General features: G+C 38.7%; 1 protein-coding gene across 2 annotated transcripts in view; it reads right to left on the bottom strand.

Annotated features, from left to right (window-relative positions):
- Positions 1–5,772: 5,772 nt before the first annotated feature.
- Positions 5,773–22,889, bottom strand: part of LOC127001485 (tyrosine-protein phosphatase 10D-like) — a 41,977-nt gene continuing 24,860 nt past the window's right edge. The window contains exons 11-30 of one of the 2 annotated variants that reach the window (XR_007755309.1): positions 22,576–22,713; positions 22,245–22,350; positions 21,118–21,281; positions 20,515–20,645; positions 19,471–19,630; positions 19,000–19,172; positions 18,232–18,432; positions 17,419–17,610; positions 15,427–15,543; positions 14,968–15,127; positions 13,994–14,211; positions 13,144–13,339; positions 12,044–12,221; positions 11,464–11,716; positions 11,117–11,245; positions 10,653–10,781; positions 9,889–10,037; positions 9,508–9,743; positions 9,286–9,369; positions 5,773–8,610 (exon numbers count right to left, since the gene is read on the bottom strand). Coding sequence is in view for 1 of the 2 variants with exons in the window: in XM_050866043.1 (XP_050722000.1) it covers positions 8,579–8,610; positions 9,508–9,743; positions 9,889–10,037; positions 10,653–10,781; positions 11,117–11,245; positions 11,464–11,716; positions 12,044–12,221; positions 13,144–13,339; positions 13,994–14,211; positions 14,968–15,127; positions 15,427–15,543; positions 17,419–17,610; positions 18,232–18,432; positions 19,000–19,172; positions 19,471–19,630; positions 20,515–20,645; positions 21,118–21,281; positions 22,245–22,350; positions 22,576–22,713 (3,062 nt within the window). In the remaining variant the exon portion in view is untranslated. The remainder of the gene's footprint in view (positions 8,611–9,285; positions 9,370–9,507; positions 9,744–9,888; positions 10,038–10,652; positions 10,782–11,116; positions 11,246–11,463; positions 11,717–12,043; positions 12,222–13,143; positions 13,340–13,993; positions 14,212–14,967; positions 15,128–15,426; positions 15,544–17,418; positions 17,611–18,231; positions 18,433–18,999; positions 19,173–19,470; positions 19,631–20,514; positions 20,646–21,117; positions 21,282–22,244; positions 22,351–22,575; positions 22,714–22,889) is intronic. The other variant, XM_050866043.1, reaches the window with a different exon arrangement.

Raw genomic sequence — 22,889 nt, 5'->3', positions numbered from 1 at the left:
GTGTGGTGAATAATTGATTGATTGATTGATAGTTTGTTGTTGCAAGTAAACAACAAAGGAGAAGGGAGGAAGTAGTTTGTGTATGTTTGGTGGTTCGCTCCCGCTCATGTGTTTCGGATGGCTCGTTTCGGATTCGCTTAGCCCGTCTCGGTTTGTTTCCCTCAGAAGGTGACGTTAGGTAGCTGATTCAGAGCTTTAAGCTTTCGCTGTCTGTCTTTTCTCTTGACACCACCTCCAACCTCTTTCCTCCCGTGTGTCTGGGTAGAAATTGCTGTGCGGGTGGGTGTGTTAGTGCCCCGTCTATTACCGTGTGGGTGTGGGTGCTAGAGGCCCATGTATTAATGTGTTGGTGAGTGTGTTAGTGCCCCATCTATTACTATGGTGTGTGTGTTCGTGTCCATCTATTACTGTGGGTGGGTGTGTTATTGGCCCATCTATACTGTGAGGGTGTGGGTGATAGTGGCCCATCTATACTGTGTGGGTGTGGGTGTGGTGGGCCCTGGTGTTTTTTTTTTGTGGGTCATGTTTTTTTTTTGGTGGGCCCTGTTTTTTTTTTTTTTTTGGTGAGCCCTGGTGGGTTTTTTTGTGGGAACTGGTTTTTTTTTGTGGGACAGTGTTTTTTTGTGGGGCCTGGTGTTTTTTTTTGGTGGGGCCTGGTGTTTTTTTTGGTGGGGCCTTGTGTTTTTTTTGTGGGGCCTGGTGTTTTTGTGGTGGGGCCTGGTGTTTTTTTTTTTTTGGTGGGGCCTGGTGTTTTTGTGGTGGGGCCTGGTGTTTTTGTGGTGGGGCCTGGTGTTTTTGTGGTGGGGCCTGGTGTTTTTTTGGTGGGACCTGGTGTTTTTTTTGGTGGGGCCTGGTGTTTTTTTTTGGTGGGGCCTGGTGTTTTTTTTTTTTGGTGGGGCCTGGTGTTTTTTTTGGTGGGGCCTGGTGTTTTTTTTGTGGGGCCTTGTGTTTTTTTTTTGTGGGGCTTGGTGTTTTTGTGGTGGGGCTTGGTGTTTTTGTGGTGGGGCTTGGTGTTTTTGTGGTGGGGCTTGGTGTGTTTTTTTTTGTGGGGCCTTGTGTTTTTTTGGTGGGGCCTGGTGTTTTTGTGGTGGGGCCTGGTGTTTTTTTGTGGGGCCTGGTGTTTTTTTTGTGGGGCCTTTTTTTTGGTGTGGCTTGGTGTTTTTTTTGGTGGGGCCTGGTGTTTTTTTTTGGTGGGGCCTGGTGGTTTTTTGTGGGGCCTGGTGTTTTTTGTGGGGCCTTGTGTTTTTTGTGGGGCCTGGTGTTTTTTTTGGTGGGGCCCGGTGTTTTTTTTGGTGGGGCCTGGTGTTTTTTTGTGGGGCCTGGTGTTTTTTTTTGGTGGGGCCTGGTTTTTTTTTGGTGGGGCCTGGTGTTTTTTTGGTGGGGCCTGGTGTTTTTTTTTTGGTGGGGCCTGGTGTTTTTTTGTGGGGCCTGGTGTTTTTTTTGGTGGGGCCTGGTGTTTTTTTTTGGTGGGGCCTGGTGTTTTTTTTTTGGTGGGGCCTGGTGTTTTTTTTTGTAGGACCTGGTGGTTTTTTTGGTAGGACCTGGTGTGTTTTTTGTAGGACCTGGTGGTTTTTTTTGTGGGACCTGTTTTTTTTTTGGCGGGGCCTGGTGTGGTTAATGTTTATAATGATGCCATCTTAGTTGGCACATTCTACCTTCCCGCAGCTCATTTTTTTATCCTTATATAGAGAGAATCTGGAGTCTGGGTTGATAGGTGGTTTTTAGGACAACATGTGGGTGGTCTTTGGCCATGCGCCGATGACTTATGGTGGTGGTACGTGATAGTGATGGTGGTACATGATAGTGGTGATGGTGGTGGTGGTACATGATAGTGGTGATGGTGGTGGTGGTACGTGATAGTGGTGGTGGTGGTGGTACGTGATGGTGGTGGTGGTGGTGGTACGTGATAGTGGTGGTGATGGTGGTGGTACGTGATAGTGGTGGTGGTGGTGGTGGTACGTGATAGTGGTGGTGGTGGTACGTGATAGTGGTGGTGGTGGTGGTGTTGGTACGTGATAGTGGTGGTGGTGGTGGTGGTGGTACGTGATAGTGGTGGTGGTGGTGGTACGTGATAGTGGTGGTGGTGGTGGTGGTACTTGATAGTGGTGGTGATGGTACGTGATGGTGGTGGTGGTGGTGCCCTTGCCTTGCCTTGCCTTTCCCTTGCACTCAAAAATTTTCTTGGTATGTTGCTGGGGAAAAAAGATCTGAATATGTAGTGAAAGTTGAGTGAAAAGTGTAATAGTGGAAAATAGCAAAAGCGCATAGGCAGGCAAATCAGGGAAAGAAAAGGACAGATAACCTAAGTTCAGGATGAATGCTTAAGCCTTGCCTTGCCCTTGCCTTGATTTGCCCTTGCCTTGACTTAATTGCCTTGCCTTGCCTTGCCCAGCCCTTCCCTTGCCTTGACTTAATTGCCTTGCCTTGCCCAGCCCTTCCCTTGCCTTGCCCTTCCCTTGCCCTGTCCTGCCTTGGCTGCCAGCCCTGTGCGTCTCGCCTTGACCTTCCCTTGTCCTGCCCTTCCCTTCCCTTGCCCAGCCCTTCCCTTGCCCTGCCCTTCCCTTGCCTTGTCCTGCCTTGGCTGCCAGCCCTGTGCGTTTCGTCTTCTTGGCTGGCTGGCCCTGTGCGTTCCCTGACCTTGCCTTCTTGGCTGGCCAGCCCTGTGCGTCTCGTCTTCTTGGCTGGCCATATATAGCCCTGTGCGTTGGTCTCCCTTGCCTTGTCCTTCCCTTGCCCTGACCTTTCCTTGCCCTGCCCTTCCTTTGCCTTGCCTTGCCCTTCCCTTGCCTTGCCCTGCCCTTCCCTTGCCTTGCCCTGCCCTTCCCTTGCCTTGCCCTGCCCTTCCCTTGCCTTGCCCTGCCCTTCCCTTGCCTTGCCCTGCCCTTCCCTTGCCTTGCCTTGCCCTTTATTCACTTGTAATACTGAGCACTTCATCCTGAACTTAGGTTTTCTGTCCATTTCTTTCCCTGATTTGCCTACCTATGCGCTTTTGCTATTTTCCATTATTACATTTTTCACTCTACTTTAACTACATGCTCAGATCTTTTTTTGCAGCAACATGCCAAGAAAATTTTTGCGTGAGGTATTAATTTCACTGCTTCCTCTTTACATCCTTATGGTCCTAACACGGTACTTATTCCTCAGTCTTCCTCCTCCACTCTGCTATGCCACTCCTCTTCCCAAATGATCTCCACCACAGATGCGAATAGCCTTTGCCTCTCCTCTTCATACCTGTCACAGGCCACTATCAGGTGCTCTTTTTTCTTTTTCCCCTATACAAACGCTGCAGTTTTTGTCCTTCTCATCTCTGCTTCTCTCCTTTACTTGTTGTTCCAGTCCTTGCCTTGAACAGCAGCTTATTCCCCCAGTCTCCCTGGTACCAATTCCCTGGCCTCTGGGTTATACGTCTTACGACAAGTTACCAAGGAATATTAAGGTACATGGGAATATATAAAAGTATAGACTAAACTATACATAAGAAGAATGAAGTGGAAAGGTTCTGACGTATATGTATATATCTAAGTGTGTTGTAAGGAATATTTTTAAAACTTAAATTACCAGGTTATATTTTCATGCATGTACGTACTACGCGATATGTTTACGCATCTATGAAGTCTCGGGTTATATATTTGTAAGTGTGCACTGCTGCTCCGGCTATCGCAACCCTTTCTTCTTCTACTCATGTACTGCCCAGACCTTTAATATACCCCAACTTCAGCATCTCCATTTAAGAGAAGCACTGGGGGGCAGCATGGGCCAGGCAAAAGGCGTAGGAACTGGCACGCGCTATAGATAAAATCTGCTTTGTGTTGTTGCTCCTCGTACTGTGGCAATGACACACGGTACCAAACACCCCGTTATACAGTGTCCGCAGTAAGGGTTATACGTGATGATTTCTATACGCAAGTAAATATACGTAACGAAAAAAGGTTGATTAAAATGCTTTGTTTCCTTAGCGATGATTCTTGATGACATATGATTGTAGGTCTGCAGGAAGGGTTATACGTGATGATTTCTATACATAAACTAATATACATAACTGGAAAATGAAGAATGAGATGTTTGTAGAAGGTCAAAAGGGCTGATTCTCGATGATGTGTGTCTGTGTTGCATTCTCCCATATATACACTCCAAGCTTACATGAAGAGCTATACGTACTGAAATTTATAAAATCAATTATACATAAAAGGAAAATGATGAATATTCATCAAGAAGTTTGTATAGGGTCAAAAGGGCTGATTCTCGACGATGTATGTCTGTATTGCTTTCTTTTATACGCTTCTTGCTTGTAGGAAGGGCTATACGCACTGAAATTTATACACGGGCAATTATACTTATATTTGTAAGTATATGTACGATGCGACACTTTAAGCGTACGTTACTGGGTTATATTTGTAAGTATATGTATGAAGCGATATATTTACGTATGTTTAGGTGGTATAGTTTAAGCAAAAGGTACTGGGTTTTATATTTCTAAGTGTGTGTACTAAACTATATATTTACATGTCTACCAGTGGGAGTGGGATATATTTTATCTGGCATAATGGTAGTATCGTAACAGCTTTGGTGCTGCTGCGATTGGCTATCAATAACAACTATGGCTTTTGAATGCCAAACCTAACTTCCTCTTCGACTATTCACATTAACCTTTTTGCTGCTGCTGCTGCTATTAACAACTATATATGGTTTTTGCATGACAATATTTGCTGCTACGGCTATTTACAATTTCTACGGATTTTGGGTATTGCAACAAACCCATACACTGTTGATCGAAACAACCCCGCAAGCTTTTGTTACAACACCGCGCACTTTCGTTACAACCACGTATGCTTTCAAAACAATTCTGTACCCTTTTGTTACAACCCCATGTGCTTTTATAACAACGTGCACTCTTTCGTAACAATTAATTTCCTGACCAAATAAGAGGATTAGGCCTACGGGGGACACCTCTTGAAAAAAAAAACGCACCAAGACTTTTACCTCAAATCAAGGTGGTGTGGAAATAAAGTCAACACACGAACACACACACAGTACCATACACCCCGTTATACAGTGTCTCCGCCATACGAAGACACGCACATACGGTTGAGAGGGCTGATCCTTGATGTATGGTTGAATGTCTGCAGTAAGGGTTATACGTGATAGGTGTATAGTTTCAGGGGTTACAGGTAGAGGCTTGATCCTCGTTATACCAGCGGTACTATGCACGCACCAGTACTGTCACCTTACTGCACCCACACCTCACTGAACCCCAAAACTATCTCACCAACACAAATGACTATGTTCAACCAAGCTCATTGTCAGAATTTTTATGTGATATGCTTTACAAAATCGGAAGGGATAAATAAAGGAGTCTGAAGGATGCTTGTATTCTCGCATCTCAGAATAATTATCACATATCTGTCGATCCGCTCTCCAGAAAAATCAGAAAAATAAATTGGTTAGGTTAGGCCCCAGAAATAAGGGAGTTATGTTGATTCGCACCAAAGCGGTTGATTTTCCAAAATTCGCGGCTTAATGACAAGGCCGCCGCAATAGCAAGAGTTCGCCGTCCATTACTTAAGATGTCACTGGCTACACTCATTTTTCTTAGGCTACTGAGAATATATATTTGGATCATCAATATGTACACTATTGGTGACAAAATAGGGGTCAAAAGTAGCTCTTATGTGTGACTTGATAGCTGTGTTTAATATCACTACAACAAAGTATCCTCCACGATTTCAATTTAAATTCATCTAAAATTAAAAATCTAGGAAAGAAAACATCTACTGTGTTATAATTTTATAAAAATATGGATCATACACAATATATACAATACAAACTGTAAAAAAATACAGATATCTACACTTATAACAACATTTAAAATACATGTATGAAATAACTAATTTGGACAAGTTGATTTTGTATTGCTTCACCTTCAAACTGATTAACCATTATGAGCAAATCATCAATGTTTTTTTAAGTAGGCAATTATGCTGTACAAAGTTTAGAAAGCTAATTTTTTATTAATTGTTATTTTCAGGATATACTCGTTTATTTACTCTGGTTCTTGTTAATATACAAGGAACTTAAAACACTGTTTATACACACATACACACATACAAACACACACTGAGAGTGATTGCGAGTATTTCATATTCTAGTGACTTCCTCAATGATTCTTATGAGAAAACATTCAGCTTTCAACATTCTAAAACATTTAGCACCTAGAATATCTAGATGAAAAGAATAACCTCCATTTTACAGAATGGTCAATTACTTGGTAGTTTCAAAGATAAAGAAAATACAGTGAGGTACTGAGTTTAGCAACTTCAATGTAAAATATTCCAAATCCAGGCTTGACATAGAAGAATTAAGTTTAAATTTTGCAGCAAAGTGATAGACAATACAAGCTGTAGCATTGTCGGCTATGTTGCTGGCGTGACTCCTCCTCAATGTCGCACCTGCACAGACTGCTGTTTATTTTGCCCCTCTCCCTCGAGTGTGGCCATTATTTTTCCATTCTATTATCACCTTTGTGTCTGGTACCTAAAGGCCCAGGTACTGCCCATAACAATGAAAGACCACTTGAGTAACCAGGAAGTTTAAAGAGCACAAGGAAAGACACCATATTAAGATGTAAGAACAAAGTCTGTTGATGATAAGCTAAAATTGTAAAATTGTAGGGTGGAGGACCCCAAAACCAATATTTTTCTTCAAATTAAATACTTTTTGTTTGGCATGATTTAAGTTTAGCAATGACTTTAGGGTACCAATTAGGAATGAAAAACCTTACGGGCTCACTACAGTTCATCACCAGAGCCAAGTTAAGTACCACAAGACAAACTTGTGTTTCATTAAGTACACGGGAATTTCATATTTGTCTGCAATTCATTTTTTCCCTTTACACGACCTAAGGATATAAGTCCTCATAGCTGGCACAGGAATACTGTGTGTAGGCGGCATACCAGCTTTACAATATAACTATACTGCATTAGATTACATTCACCTCGGAATCTAATTTGGCAAGATTTGAATGTAAATGAGTTTAGACCTTGATCAGTGCCTTTATATTAGAAGTTGTGCCAATAAGAGTATTAAGTTAAATATTTTTTAAAGTTTCTGCTATAGAAGAGCAGGTTATCCCTAAACTTTATTCAGAACTAGTAAGTCCTCACACTGATCATACTGTTTTGTTCTGGTTCTCTTAAACATAATTAAAACAGAATAATTTGAGTCTGTGAAGAAAATATTACAAAGAAATATTCAGGATGAGAAAATTATCATAGAAAAAATCATATATATACATATCATTTTGTACTCCTCAAAAAGGCACAGGATGGTAGGTGATAAGCTTAGATCTTCAAGTGAACAAGGGGACTGACAGAGGGGACACTGACAAAACTTTTAAGTTCTAGGCAAGTCATTTGATAATCTTGGCTAGAGTTGATGCCAGGAAATTTACTGTCAGGGAAGTGAAAGAGTGGAAGAAAGTTAAAAAGTATTTCCTGAGTAAAGATAAGAGTCAAAAGATACAAAGGAAAATTTGATGAATCCACAGATTGAAATTACTGATAATACACATCAGTGATATGCTTACATTTAGCTGACCCGCATGGGCTTGCTAGTCTGTTGCAGGCTCAAGAAGTCTTACATCAGATTGGCTTGATAGTAAGTGATGCAGTGGATGGGATGATGGGAAAGTAAATAGTACTTGAGAGAATGAGGGAAAATGAGTGTACACAGCTGGAAATTTGAAAACTTGGACCACTTTACTATTGTGATGAAAATAAGGACAAACAATAACTGGATGTTTATGAAGTAACACTGAACATGAGAGATTAGCAAATGAAAACTGGGAAATTGCATAAGAAAGAAAAATGTATAATGTAAAATTGATAACTTGGAATGTAAAAGTAAATACAAAGAGGGAATAAATACTTAAAAATTTTTCCAACAAAGTGAAACTATTGAAATACGTACAAAACAAAATGAAAAAAAAAGGGTAAAAATAAAGGACACCAATAAGTACCAGGTATAAGAGATGCAGCAAAAAATCAGTAGCAAGGGCAGACTGAATACATGGATCTAAGAAATGTAAACAACTAGTGCACAGCTACAATTTTTATCATTCATTTCATACTTTGCACAGCCTTTGTAAATAAAAGTGTATATATTATTTAAAATTTGTTGTGGGAAAAATATGTAGCTTGACATATTTTAAAGTGGTGAGGGACCTGGAGATGAACAGAATTAGCTCTGGAAAACACACAAAAAATGAAACAAAAATTTAGCACAGGTGAATAGAACCCATATCATGAAAAAACCAGCCCTTTAGTTTACCACAATGTTTCAGCACCCACATACAGACAATATGAATTTGATAAGGAAGTTGTTGACTTTTTATCATCATGTTATTACTAATTTGTAAACGGAAATAAAAAAAAGTTAGATAATTACCATGGAAACCAACACCAGTATCCATATTGACTTTCAACACTAAGGTCCTGGGTATACATCTTGAAAAATACTCTCAGGAGCAAAGTTCTATACTTATGTGATGGATCGGCATGTGCTGCAGACTATAAGCCTCTTGTCACATGCCCGACTCTGCTATTCCTTCATCATCTAAAAGGAAGACAAAATAAGACATTTAATATGAGAGCAGGACAAATGAATAACAAGTGAACTTTTATGTTATCTGGAAAGTAATTGAAATTGGCTCTAAAATGCCTTAAAAAAAAACATACAATAGCTTGAGTAAGTAACTCCAGCTGGTTCATTTAAATGTGCAACATTAATTACTTTGGAACACCATACAACATTACTATCTCTCAACTCTAAGTAATTATTTGTTAGAATCATCAGCTTCAACTATTTGGGGTAAGAAAGCCATTTCCTGATCTCACACACACACACACACACACACACACACACACACACACACACACACACACATTTGTAAATTAATAAAGTTAGAAAACAGAAGAGAAAAAGGAAACTTAATAATTATGTTCAATGCAGTAACAGGACTAGAAAAAGTGGACCGAGATAATGAAAGAACAAGAGGTCATGAATAATTATTAAAAAGAAGTGTATTTTTGTGTGTGATGTCCTTGCCATACCCATAAATTGGTTTTATGAACTCAGAAGGAGCTACTTCTTGAAGGGCACTGGCTGGTGATCACACGCCCAGCACATGATCAGATGGTGAGTGAATGACACACCAAAAATAAGAAAAGGGAAAGGATGCTATGTGCTTGTTAGAATTTGCTTGAACAACACTAACAACATGCAAAATACCCAAAAATGACAGCAGCAGAAGGAAAGAATATCATCTGTTTTGTTGCACCTCCACTCATCACCTCATCACCTTCCCATTGAGCCCTAGATCAGTATAGGAAATGAATAAGGAAATGGGAAGAAAATGATTAAATAATTATGTAAATCAAATTGTCTTTCTTTTTACGCATTCAACATTATACATTTGGTAGACAACATTTAAAATTTATATTTGTAACTTACCTTCAAATCCCTGGTTGTCATGTATTTCTGTTACAGAATGTTCATTTTCTCTTCCCTCCAATACTGCAAGAAGACACTGGTGAATGCATATATACTGCTGCTCTGTTTGAACCATCCACACACGCTCTCGTCGCATCTCATACACAATACCAAATATATCTACATAATCACATGTTCGTATGCTGAACAATATACGATCAAGAGCGATGAAGGTTCCAGATCGACCCACACCAGCACTGAAAAAGATTTATATCTGTTATGTAGGTAAGCAGGTAATGACCAATAATAGCACAACATGGCACAACATTGCAGGAAAACTATTTGGATTTAGTAGTTTGAGGAGTAAGTTGAAAAGTAGTTTTTCAAATACTGAAAACTTACCTACAGTGAACAACAATAGGCTTTTGATCTGGGCCTACTCTCTCTCTGAATGACCTGACAAATCTGACCAGAGTCTGTGGAGGATCAGGTACACCAAAGTCTGGCCACGTTGTAAAATGAAAGTGTCTGACGACCCGACATACATCCCCCTGAAACAATAACATATTATTGTGCATGACGTGAATAACCTGTAGTACATACTATGGTTGATTATTGAAGGTATGACTGCATAAATTATAGAGCTATGGTTATTAATGTGGGTTAATACTCTTACAAAACACCACTTTGAAATTTGGTGCACAGTATCTTCTATTAAACTGTTTATATTAATAAAAACATTGATTTTACACAGACTGTACTGAGAAAATCTGATTTTTATTTTACTTCTGGACATTGTTACCAATTTGCAGTTCATAAGGCACTGTTCATGGAACAATACCTTGCCATGTTGAAGAGCCTTGCTTGCTGCAATTATCTGGTACAGTCATGACAGACAGGTACAACAATGCTATAATGGCCTATGGTAGTAGCTTGATAGAGTGGTCCACCCACCACAATGCAATGCATCAGCAGTTATTAAAAAAACTACTTTTTGAGGGTAAACTTGTGCAATACCCTCAAGTTTTCTTATAGCTAGCTGCTCTCACACTATCCCTTTGGTCCAAATATTTAAATACTCAAGTCTATGGTTTAATAGCTAACAGATATTAGGAATCACCCTGCACTACATTACTTTAACATATAAAATATTAATGAAATCTCACCTTGCACACTCTGAACTCTGAGATACTCCAATCAGGAAACTGACTCTCATTGAGAATAGTGACCTGAATATCACCATAGTAGACAGGCTGGGTGTCATATGGCCAGTAGTGGTCACATTTCTCTCGACCCTGCAAAAAGTTTATTAGCTCTGTAATAACAAATGCATATATTTAAAGCAATGAGATATAATAATAATTTCAAAATATAATTAGAAAAGTATTTATTATATGCTGTACTAAATGCTTTTTGTTTGAACTACATACATGCTTATGCAATCAACTACAAATAATATAATTTTAAGAATGATAGTATTTTCTATGGCTTATTCTGTAGGATTTTCAGGGATTGAGTATCAGCAATGATAAAAATTATTACAAATTATATGTTAAGAAAATGAGGTAGTTGAGGTAGTTCTTCAAAAACACTAGTGCTTAAAAAAAGAAGAATCACTCAAAATATTCACCTTTTCAATACAGCGTGTGAGCATGACTATGGCACGAGAGTTGCTTTCCCAACACATCCTCCAGAAGTCATCTCTGGTGGAGGGCAGGGGACCCTGGGTCACTATAAACTCCCGTGGTGAGTTATAGCCCTGAAAATTAAATAAAAATAATAAATAAATATATAAAACAGTAAATAAATATAAAGTGAGAGGAGTTGAAGGGTTGCCAGCAGAAGCATAAGTAGAGAAGGAAGGATCAAAGTTGTAGATGGACAGTTAGACAGTTTTAGAACAAGATAAAGCATAAATCATAAGTTAGAGATATGTCAAATTAAGGGCTCTCTCAAGAACATGTTCTAATTACTCACAGGTACAAAATTTCCATTTATATAGTCTGTTCCCTCTTCATCATCAGTAGGCTGCAGCTTGAAGCGAGAATGGTCATAGGGAAGGATATTGGTGAAGCGGTTTTTAGGTCTGTTGACTGGCAGGTCTGCAGCAGTACGTTGAAGGTCATGTCCAACGTGCTTCAATGCTTCATATTCCTCTGAGAAGTGGTACTCTGAGTCTGCCGCCATGAACCGATAATGAGCAGCAAAGTCCTTGAGTTTGACTGGACGTCTAAAATATAAAAAGGAATTACATTAAAACATATAATATGGGCCATACTGCACAATGTCGTATTACAGAAAATAATGTCTAGCCTCTTCATAGAGTGCTGTCGTCACCATAATCATATTTTTCACATACACAGGGTAAGAATATAAGTCTTGAATATGAAGAAAAGAATTGTAGTTTACAAATTTTATGTTCAACTTAACAGTTTGATGAAGGAACCTTGAATTTGCTTATCCACTTTCTAGTATTCAGAGGAAAAACAACCTGGTAAGTGACTGTTAAAACACAGGCCTCCAAGAACTGTAACAGCAACAATGTATTTAATCTTACGAAGTTTCAATGAGAGAATCTGGTAAGGAGTGCATGTCATTGTCTTTTCTGCTTTCCATTGTCTTCTTGGGAAAGAAACACACCCTTCGCTGCCTCATCACCAGAATCACCACAACCACCAGTGCCAACAGCAGCACAGGTATTGCCACAGCAAGGCCAACATTGCTTCCCTCGAAGTCTGAAAACAGAGATTTATGACAGAGTTGGATACTTTTAACTGGGTAGCAGCGGGGATCACGTTTCTTAATGGTCCCTCTAAGCGAGAAAAATGAGAAAAAATCACCACTCACACAAACCATTTCATAATATATATCAAAGCATTTGTGATCAGTTTATGTATCATCTATTTTGGGGGGTTTATATCATGGCACAAATTTGGCCTGTCGCTGGTACACGGTAAAGCCACAAATTTGGCCCGTCGCTGCTACCGGGTTAAAAATAAAAAAACAACATTTCCTGCAATGTGTTGACAATATTTCTCTTCAATATTTAAATCTACTCTCCCATGCAAGTCTCTCCCAAATCCAGTGTAAGAAAATGTGGTAAAAATTCCTCATCTTTCAATATGGAGAGGATTATTACTGCAATGACTCATGGCAGACACTGCACATCTCACTTCACTTCTATATTATGTCAGCTGTATGTTATCATATTACAGATTTAACTCTAATTAAATTTTTTTTTATCTAAAACTGCATTATCCAGTAAAACATTCTTCATTCCAAATACTATCCTCATTATAAATATCATAAAATTATTAGAAACCTATCCTAATAATATATTTCCAAACTGGTACAAAGCATGTGTGCACAGTCCCATGAAAAATTTAGATACTGTTATTTACCCCTTGACTGCAGATTTCCTACAAGACATCACCAAGCTATAGGATTAGGTATGGAACAAAAAGTGGCTGCTACAATTCAATGGAGAAAAAATGTAGTCATGAACCTTGGGAAGGGATATCCAGCATAACAATACCACATGGGAAACACTCCATTATCCACCACAGAGCCAGAGAAAGACCTGGGAGTATATGTTACCAGGCTACCAGTGAAAGACAAATCCATGTCAATTGCAGCGGACAGATTAAACTGACTCACCTGTAGTTATAGGGATACTGTAGTTAGTATCTACAAACTTGTCAGCACCAGTGTATGCACGGATCTTAACTCTGTAGGTTGATCCTGGCTTAAGCTTTCCATTACAAAAGCCAGGTTTTATTCGACAATTCTTTTCTGTCCCAATAACAAAATCCTCTACTGATTTATTGGTAAAAGGGAAGTATGGCTCTGTTACCTGAAACAGAACACAAAGAAATTGTGTAGAGTACTTATTGAGCTATGAACCTCTGAAGATGTTTGATTCCTTTAAAATATACTCATCTAAACTAAGTTTTGTGATTTATTTACAGAACTGCTATTCATATATTCTTACCTCCATGAATATAATTGTTTTTATGATCCTAAAAACACTAAATGAATGTTTGTGAGCAGCTGGTATTTGTGAGGGTATTTTGTTCCAGAATGAGGGCTATTAAAATTCCCTACCACAACACTTTCAACAATGGCAAGTATTAACATCAGAATTCTCTCAACCAATGAAGATTTCACAAAAACTGCCAAACTTATTGTTTTCTTATGTATAGTTAAATACATACATATGTAAATCTGTCATAGCAAAGTGCCTCTCCTGGAGCTGAACAGTTAGTCCTTGTACATATCTGGGAGTGGTAATGCCTAGGAACTTATTTCATCTGGATCCATTATAATGTGTTCCTTATGCAGCTAATTGCTATACAAAAGTTACCAGGAAAGAAACCACGTCACATACCAAGACACACGTGATTTGATATTAACACTTGAGTGCTAAACAGGCTCAATAATGAGCATCACCATCAAAATTGGCAAAAAAGAGAAAAAAATAAAAACATATGGGCTCATCGATACTTACTTGGTATGGCGGCCATACTGGGTAGCTTTGAACATCTTGCCAGGTTGGTAGCTCTAGGCCTTTTGATAATTTGGTATCATCCTCGGCCACTATGATTGTGTACTTGATAACTCGACCATTTATATTCGAAAAATAGTTTTGCCGATAACGGATGTGAATGGTTGTGGAATCTCGTGCAACTTCTGTTGGAAACACCTGGGGACTTGGTTGTGGAGGAGCTGTAGAAAATCAAAGACGGATTGTCTGCTTGAAAATATAACGGTATGTATGTATATAGTATCTAATATGAGCCCAAAACTAAGAGCAAAGAAACACTGCAAAGATGTTTGAATGGGAGGTGATGCAGTAAAGAGGTAGATATCACATACAACCAAAATTTGTAGTTCATGATTTTTTTAATTAGAGGCATAATTCTCAACAGTATTCTTCAACCTTATCTTACTTCATGCACCCTTTGGGAAGCATACAAGAATTTTTGTACCACAGCTCCTACGACAATTAATTACTAAAAAAATACATGAATATTTCCTCATACTTTTCCCCAAACTTTGGGGCAGCAATATTATCATATTTGAGGAGAAAGACTCTTCATAATTTATGGTTAATACGGAGCGTATTATACTAAAATACTGTTATACCCAAATTTTTAATACATCAATCACAATTCAAATTGACTTCATACAATTAATTTGTACAGTCCACTACTGTGTTCTGTGTGTGTGTGTGTGTGTGTGTGTGTGTATTTACCTAGTTGTAATTTTACAGGGTCTGGGTTTACCCTCGTTTTGTCTCTTTTTTTTCTTTGCACCTGCACATCTTGCATTAAACCAATCTTGCTTTCCTGTCTCTGTTGGTTTATATAATGATACATATTTTTTGACTCCTGTCTCATATGCCACCCCCTTCCCCCCAATCGGTTCATTTGAGGAAGGGTTTACTGTATTAATAGTTTTTAATACATATTTACTTCTTACCTCCAATTGGCATTCTTTCTTCCCAGTACTTAACACGTCCAGAACCAATTTTATTTATTGCTTCAATCTCAAATGTGTATTCCTGGCCTGGGATGAGATTGGTAATGGTTCCTTCAAATTCTTCAGGACCAAACTCGTGAACACTTGTACTGGATGAACCCTAAACATTGAAGATACAATTGGTTATTCAGTGAATTGAATCAAGGCTTGAGTTCTTACATTAATCTTAAATCAATGTATATTATAAAATAATCATATTTTTGAGGGATTAGATAAAACTGATGTCATTGTAATAAATGGTCAAGCATGTAACAATCATATGAAAATATCTTTTCAAAAATAACATGATTACAATATTTGATACTTTAAAGAAATCAATAATGGAAAAACAACTATCCAATGTCATAGCAATGTTGTGGCAAGATGTGATCAAACTATGCAAATGATAATGATTCTTACTTTTATTCCATATTTTATTTTGAATCCTAATAAGATACCATTTTCTTCATCAGGAGGTAATGTCCATCTGAAGGTAATCTGGTTAGGCCGAACTTCACTTGGAGCAAATTCTGCCACCTGAAAAGAAAAAGATATTTGATCATTTGAAATGAAAGCTAAGCTTAGAACTGAGTACAACTCATCTATACTCCACTGAGAAACCTCAGAGTTCAATATATTCATTCAGACAGAAACATAATAATCTATTGATTTGAAATTGCATAAAGTTATCAGAATCAATTGCTTTACCCATTGAAAGGTGCAAAAATTCATTTATATTTTTATCTTAACCCATTCAGCGTCAGATACATACGACGTACGTATTATTTTTTAATACCATTGAGCATCAGATATGTACGACGTATGTATTTAATGTACCATTTTTTCACATCACTGGAGTGTGTTGAGGGTGATTTCTGTGTTGGTGCCCTAGTAGACTGATCCTTTGGGAATACTGACCACCCAATATATTTCATTTATTGCCATAACTGGCAAGCCTGGCAGACATTATTCTGGGTACACTTTTTTTTTAATTGTGTGGATGTTGGAGGTGGTTTTGGAGATCGTGATGTAGAAATTGAAGTGGTTGATGGTTGGAAAGTGGTTTGACAGTGTTGTGGGTGAGGTATAGTGGGTATACTGACGTCCAGAACCGGCAATTTTGTACAGGCAGTTTTGGTAAGGAGGGGCCACGTATAAACTGTAATTGCGTTAGCGAACACTCTTGTGGGCGACTGTACATTGAGTTGAACTATCAAAAAGCTCAAAATGAGTTACTCTCTAACAATATATATAAGTCTGTGCTAAATATGTTGAGAGAAAACGATTTACTTGGATACGCACCCTCAAATCCAAGAAAGTCTACGGAAATCAACATGACCATTTCGCTTCCCGACTTGATAAAAAATGGCCCAAAACACCGACTTCTAGGCATCGGTAAGCTAAACGACGTAACATTTCTCCGTTTTTCATGGTTTTAAGCTGCTTTATGAAAAAAAGATTTTTCCTCCAACGCTGGGGTGGAAAAGAAATTACAAAATACCAAAACGCTGTATGGGTTAAATAGGAAGAATTAAGATAGGAAACGTTGCAGTTGAATTCAATACACTGCCCCTACAAATCATAGGAGCTAATTGGCTTAAAAGAGGACTTGTCAGGAAAAGAACATAAACAAGAACAGTTTTGGGAAAGAAGGACAGTTGCCTCAACACCAATGTGGATTCCATTATCATGAATTTGTCACAGCTCAGTACCTTTAAAGTATGCAAATCAAAATCCTACCATAGAAACCTATGTTATATATTTTTTAAGCAGGTAGCTACTCCATAGTGATTTACAAAGACTCCATATATCTCTACCTATGCTGTCAGACCTCTATGGAGCTTGTGAAGCCCTCACTCTCCTTCGGTCAATCAACCAATGGGGGCATATACTGGAGCCCACTGCCATGCCCACCATACAATGCCACACAGGGATCCCCCACAGCAAGTCTCTATGCAGGCCTACTTTCTATCCTAAGTAACTCATGGCAAGATTCATAAACTTGTGCAAGCCATGAGATTTATGGGCAGGGCTTGGCCTTCTCCACTCTGGATTGTCTCTTACAGAAACAACTTGATGAGTAGGGTTGATTTCTGGCTAGTGTGTCAAATGCCCATTCAGCCAGAGTTTGCATTTATTGATTATGCAGGCATTCAGTCTCATGGAGTAATCACTGATTTGGCACAAAGCACAAATAAATAAAGGTATAGGTAATGAAACAAAGGTATCGTAAATAATGGCAGAAGGAAAATGACTGGGTATGTGACTCTGAGACTTGGCTTGGCTGTGCATTTACCAGAGCTCTGAATCTTTGTGCTAACTTGTTCTGAGATAATGTATTCAGAAAATCACATCAGGCAAGCACCCATGGTATCTTTATAATGAACACAGACAAAACTTCAGAATTCTCACCTTGCCAGGGGCACTCTCGTGAGTTGTAAAAGTAGCAGACACAGGCTTAGATTGCCTCATTATGTGCTCTAGACTGCCAGCCCGGGTGAGCACAGTGAAGGTGTAGTTGCGGTGTGGCCGTAGACGAGTGATGGTGATAAAGTCTTGACTAGTACGGTTAGTGATTAACTCATCATCACTCAAATACTGTACCTGTAACAATAAATAGTGTGTGTTAACCCCTTGACTGCAGATTTCCTACAAGAAGACATCACCAAGCTACAGGAATGAAACATAAAGTGGCTGTTACAATTCAATGAGGAAAAATGTAGTCATGCACCATGGACGGGGATTTTCAGCATACCAATACCACATGGGAAACACTTCACTATCTACCACAGAGGCAGAGAAAGACCTGAGAGTATATGTTACCAGGCTACCAGTGAGAGCCAAATCCGTGCCAATTGCAGTGGACGGGTTAACTCAGGGGCAAGATCTAAGTTTGCATGGAGTTATCTCAATTCTTTTTACATTATGCACACATAAATAAAATATTAAACTAATACCTACTAGTTCAATTTTATAGTGGCATAGAAAGCAGTAAAAAGTAAAAGTGAACAGGGGGCTCAAAAACTAACATAATTTTCTCTTTCTCTTGTTTGTTTCTTTCTTAAATCTCTCACACACTGACGATGATGCTGATGAAGAAAAACAACCAGTCATTTTTTATCAGTGAATCATTTAGTAACCAAAGAACTGTATGTGAATATGTATGAAAAAACATTAATGAAGTCGGCTCCTTAAGCTCTCTGAATCATAAAATATAATACTAACCTCGAAGTAATCATAGTTGCCTATTGGTTTCGTCCATGCTAGTGATATTTCAGTGTCAGATATGAAGGTGGCATTGATACCCTTGACAGCTTCAGGATATAAGCGGTCTTGGCGTATCAAAGGTTGACTGGTCACACCCTCGGAAACAGTCCACACCTTCACATTGTACAGCCGCCCAGGAACTAGACCTTCAAATATAACCTGAGGAAATAGTGAAATATTAATATGGAATGATACTTCTTAACCCCATGACTGCAGATTTAGTACAAGAAGACATCACCAAGCTACAGGATTGGAACAAAAAGTGGCTGCTACAATTCAATGAAGAAAAATGTAGTAATGCACCTTGGGAGGGGATATCCAGCATACCAATACCACATGGGAAACACTGCACTATCCACCACAGGGGCAGAGAAAGACCTGGGAGTATATGTTGCCAGGGTACCAGTGAAAGCCAAATCCATGCCATTTGCAATGGACGGGTTAACAAGGGAAATGTATTTTTCTTTTATATTTATTATGAGATATACTAAGTATAAAGTCTAATATCTGCAGCAACCAATGAAACTTCTGTGAGTAAAGTGACAGCTCTCAGTAATCTTTGCCAACATAATTGCTTCCTCTACAAAGTAGCATTATCATTACTGTCATGAATATGTTATGACACTGCACATCAGTTTTATCATGGGAGCAACAATTACAAGGATGAATTGGAGATCAGGCTTTCTATATGAACATTCCTTCATGCACCTGGTGAATAAACTATACCTTTCTATCTGTATCATTTTCCCTTTTCTCTTTGACAGGAACAGCTGGGTCAGATAACATGAATCTGTAAGTATCAAATGTGGCCACATCTGGTGGTGTTCGGGTGTAGCGCACTGTCATGGACTGGGTCTCTAACTGGTTGACGATGGTGATGTCTGAAGTGATAACTGGTCCTGAAAATATAATGATGAACTGAGAAATGGGATTTTTTATATGCAAAAGAATAGTAAAAATAAAGTAAAAGGAAAATATACCCTGCTATATACTACTGAAAAGATTTAGGAGGGGGAAATCTGAAAGTTGACAAGAAAAGGAAGACCTGTAGAAATTGCCTGGAGCACTTTGAAATGATCCATGGTGTACATAACTCACTGAATAGGAGGGATTAATGAGTTATGAAGTCATTTTATATGGAAGCAACACTTTAAAGAAATACTGCAAAGAATATTTAGTTACAAGAAAGGTACTTACTTGTCCTGCTGGTAATTGAAACATTCTCACTCTTCACCCCATGGGCTGTTGTGTGAAACTGGAAGTGATAGAGCTCCCCTGGTATCAGTTCTCCGATCAAAACAGTTAGTTTACGGTTGATGCCTTCCGTAGCTTGGTTGCCAGGGATTTCTTTGGACTTCTGCGGAGGAAAAATTCAAGAAGTCAATGGGCCAGTTTTACAGTCCAACACAGCAAATTTGTAAGGTCCCCAACCAAACACAAAATACAGCCAAAAAATTCCTTGTATAGTGTTTGGCATTGATATAATTAGGAGGAAATCTTTGGAAACTATACAGATCTCTTTATTAGTATCTGGTATTGAGTAGAAGCAAAGGATCATTGTGGAGAGTTTAGTCTGGTTTGGGGCTTACAATGACTCTCCGTTGGACTGTTGAACTGGCCCAATGACCAGACACAAAAAAGTATTGCTCAACCAAATCCAGAATAATGACTAATCAACATTCTGTGATTGTAAGGTTGCTAGTAATCCCAATCTACCTTGATTCTTATGTTATCCAACTCTGATTTCTTAACCCCTTCACTACGGCGACACCGACGTCGGTGTCCGATGGGCGTCCGACGGCGTCACCGTAGAGTCCTCTTTAAAACCTCTTAATCCTCTTCCATTTTCTCTTAATCCTCTTCTAAATCTCTTAAGAGGAAAGGGAAGAGGATTAAGAGGAATTTAGAGGAGGATTGAGAGGTTTGGAAGAGGATTAATCCTCTTCCATTTCCACTTGACCCTTTCCATACTGTGACGCTGACGTCTGCGTCATGGATGGAAAGGGTTAAATACCTCTAGGCAAACTGTGAATAATTTTAAAGACATTGTGCTGTCTTGCCTAAAACCCTTCTTATTTGGAGTTTCCTCAGTTTTCTTGTGGAGTTTAATGGTTGCCATACTGTCCCTAAATGTATCTTTCAACACCTTTATGTATGGTTCATCTAAGGCCTGCCTCCTGAGGGCCTACATGACTGCCGAGTTGAGGAAAATGTATGTAGATATACTAGTACTTAAAATACCTTTTTCTCAGGAGTCAGATCATTCCACCAGAGAATTGTGTAGTAATCGATCCTGCCTTCAGGTCGTGGCCATTCAAAGGTAATATTTTGCGAGTCCAAATGGTGTTCGATGCCTCTCACAGGATTTGGTGCTGTACAAGAAACAAATATATGTATTTCTGGAGTTTTCTGGTACATACTCATATATCTCAAATAGATGTGTTTGATCAATATCTTACATGCATGACTTATCCTTATTACTGTCACTTTTGTCTTAAATGCTCCCTTCAACTATATATTGACTGACAATACCACAAAAAAGGAGAGGATTACATCTAATATCTCTACTCTCTAATTCTTACAGTCAACAATACTTTTTCTGGTTTTCATTAGTTAATATGTATTGAAATGCACAACTTTGAAGAGTTTTATTGTATGTGTGTTCTGCCTCTTGACAACATAATAACATTTGATGAAACCATTAGCGTTTCACCCATATCAAATAATCTTATCAAGTCTTTCACATACACTACTTTCACAACACAGGCAGCAATGAACACTCATCATTTTCTACATTTTATTATGATTTGCTATAACTGGAAAAAAAGAAACTTGGATACTTACGAACAATTTGCTCCACCTCCTGAGGGGAAAAGCTCTCCACATGATGGGACACAGAGCGCACCTGGATGATGTAACGCTCCCCAGCCTCCAGCTGCTCCACAACACCCACAGTTTGATTGGTGGTGGGGAGTTCTTTCCATGCTGTCCCCTCAAAAGTGCGATATCTGAAGGCCATTTATTTAAATAGAAATAAAAATGATATGGAATGTCATTTCTGCCAACCCTGGAAAAGAACATGAACCTTCCATACCCTAAAGTCCAGTGGTTCCCAAATTTTTCTGGTTGCAACCCTAAATATAGTCTTGATGACCCTAAATGCATAAACATAGTATTTATTACCAGTAATTTTTATGTTATATATTCAGAAATTTATGATTTTATGTAGTTCTATTAAATTGGCCTTTATAGTAAGATATAATTATAATTATGTTTTTTTTTTGTTCAAAATCTTTCATCAACCCTCAGAAGCACTCTCGTGACCCTCATTTGGGTCCCGAGCACAGGTTTGGGAACCACTGCCCTATACTGTATCTAGCATTTGATACCCAATACTGTATCTAGAACTTAATACTCAGCACTGTAGCTTTCTAGCACTTGACACTGCAATGCATCAACCACCCGATACCCAGCACTGTATCTAGCACTCACTACACAACACTATCTGGCATTTGCTACCCATCACACTCAGCAACACTATCTAGCACATGATATCCAGCACTGTATCTAACACTTGAGACCCAGCACTGTATCTAGCAATTAATAGCCAGCAATAACGCTGTATCAAGCAACAAAACTATATCTGGCTAAAGTCAGATCAAGCTTTGCTGAATTTAGAACGTTAGTTTGTTTACACTTGATACGCAGCACAAAAATGATGAATTGCCAAAGCAAATATCACTAAAATTGAAATCCTACTGTAACTGTATTACTTAGTATATAGTATGTCATGAATTAACTCATGTGAGCCCTCAAATATAGGTGAGCATATGTTAAGCTATATTTGAAAATAATGTAACTAGGATTTTTCAAAACGATAAACATGAAACTCCAACCACTTTCTTACTTTTCATTATGAGTTCAAAGCTGTTTAAACCACTGAACTACTCTACAACACCCTGGAAACTCACCTAATGATATAGTGAGCAAAGAGGGAGTCAATGGGTGACTGCCATGCAAGACTCACAGATGTGTTACTTGTGTCCGTGATAGTTAGATTGCGCACAGAGTTTGGATCTGCACAAAACAAATGTCAGGATAAGCATGTGGACATTTAAAGTCAACTCATTAGTAACCTCTCACCTATCACTGGGATGAAAGGTATATATGAATTTATGTAAAACAGGTCTCCCTTCTAAGGCATAAAAGACCAGTTTTTTTAATAAGTTGTATTATATATTTTTATTTGGAAAAAGATTATATAACAATCTGTTGTACACTACACAAAATTGTGGTACTCACATACTGCTTGGAAGTACACATGAGGCTCACTCCACAGGCCATGAGATACAGCATACACCTTAATTTCATAGCCAGCTCCTGGGTACAAGTCTTCCAGCAGAACATGGGCATCTACTGTCTGACGAGTCACTGACTCAGCTGTTAGAGTAAGAATATTATACTTTGTACGAGTAACATACCAAGTTATAAACTTGCAGAGTTTTACTGGTAAATTTTATATATATCTCAAAAAATTTTCATAATTACAAAAAATAGTATGACATATAATGGACAAGGAGTTTTCAGAGGAGAAAGTAATGTACAGGCAAACTTTC

The sequence above is a fragment of the Eriocheir sinensis genome, chromosome 21 (genome assembly GCF_024679095.1).
Source record: "Eriocheir sinensis breed Jianghai 21 chromosome 21, ASM2467909v1, whole genome shotgun sequence".
Classification (NCBI taxonomy): Eukaryota; Metazoa; Arthropoda; class Malacostraca; order Decapoda; family Varunidae; genus Eriocheir; species Eriocheir sinensis.
Note: the sequence above shows the minus strand (reverse complement) of the source record. Positions and strands in the feature narration are given on the sequence as shown.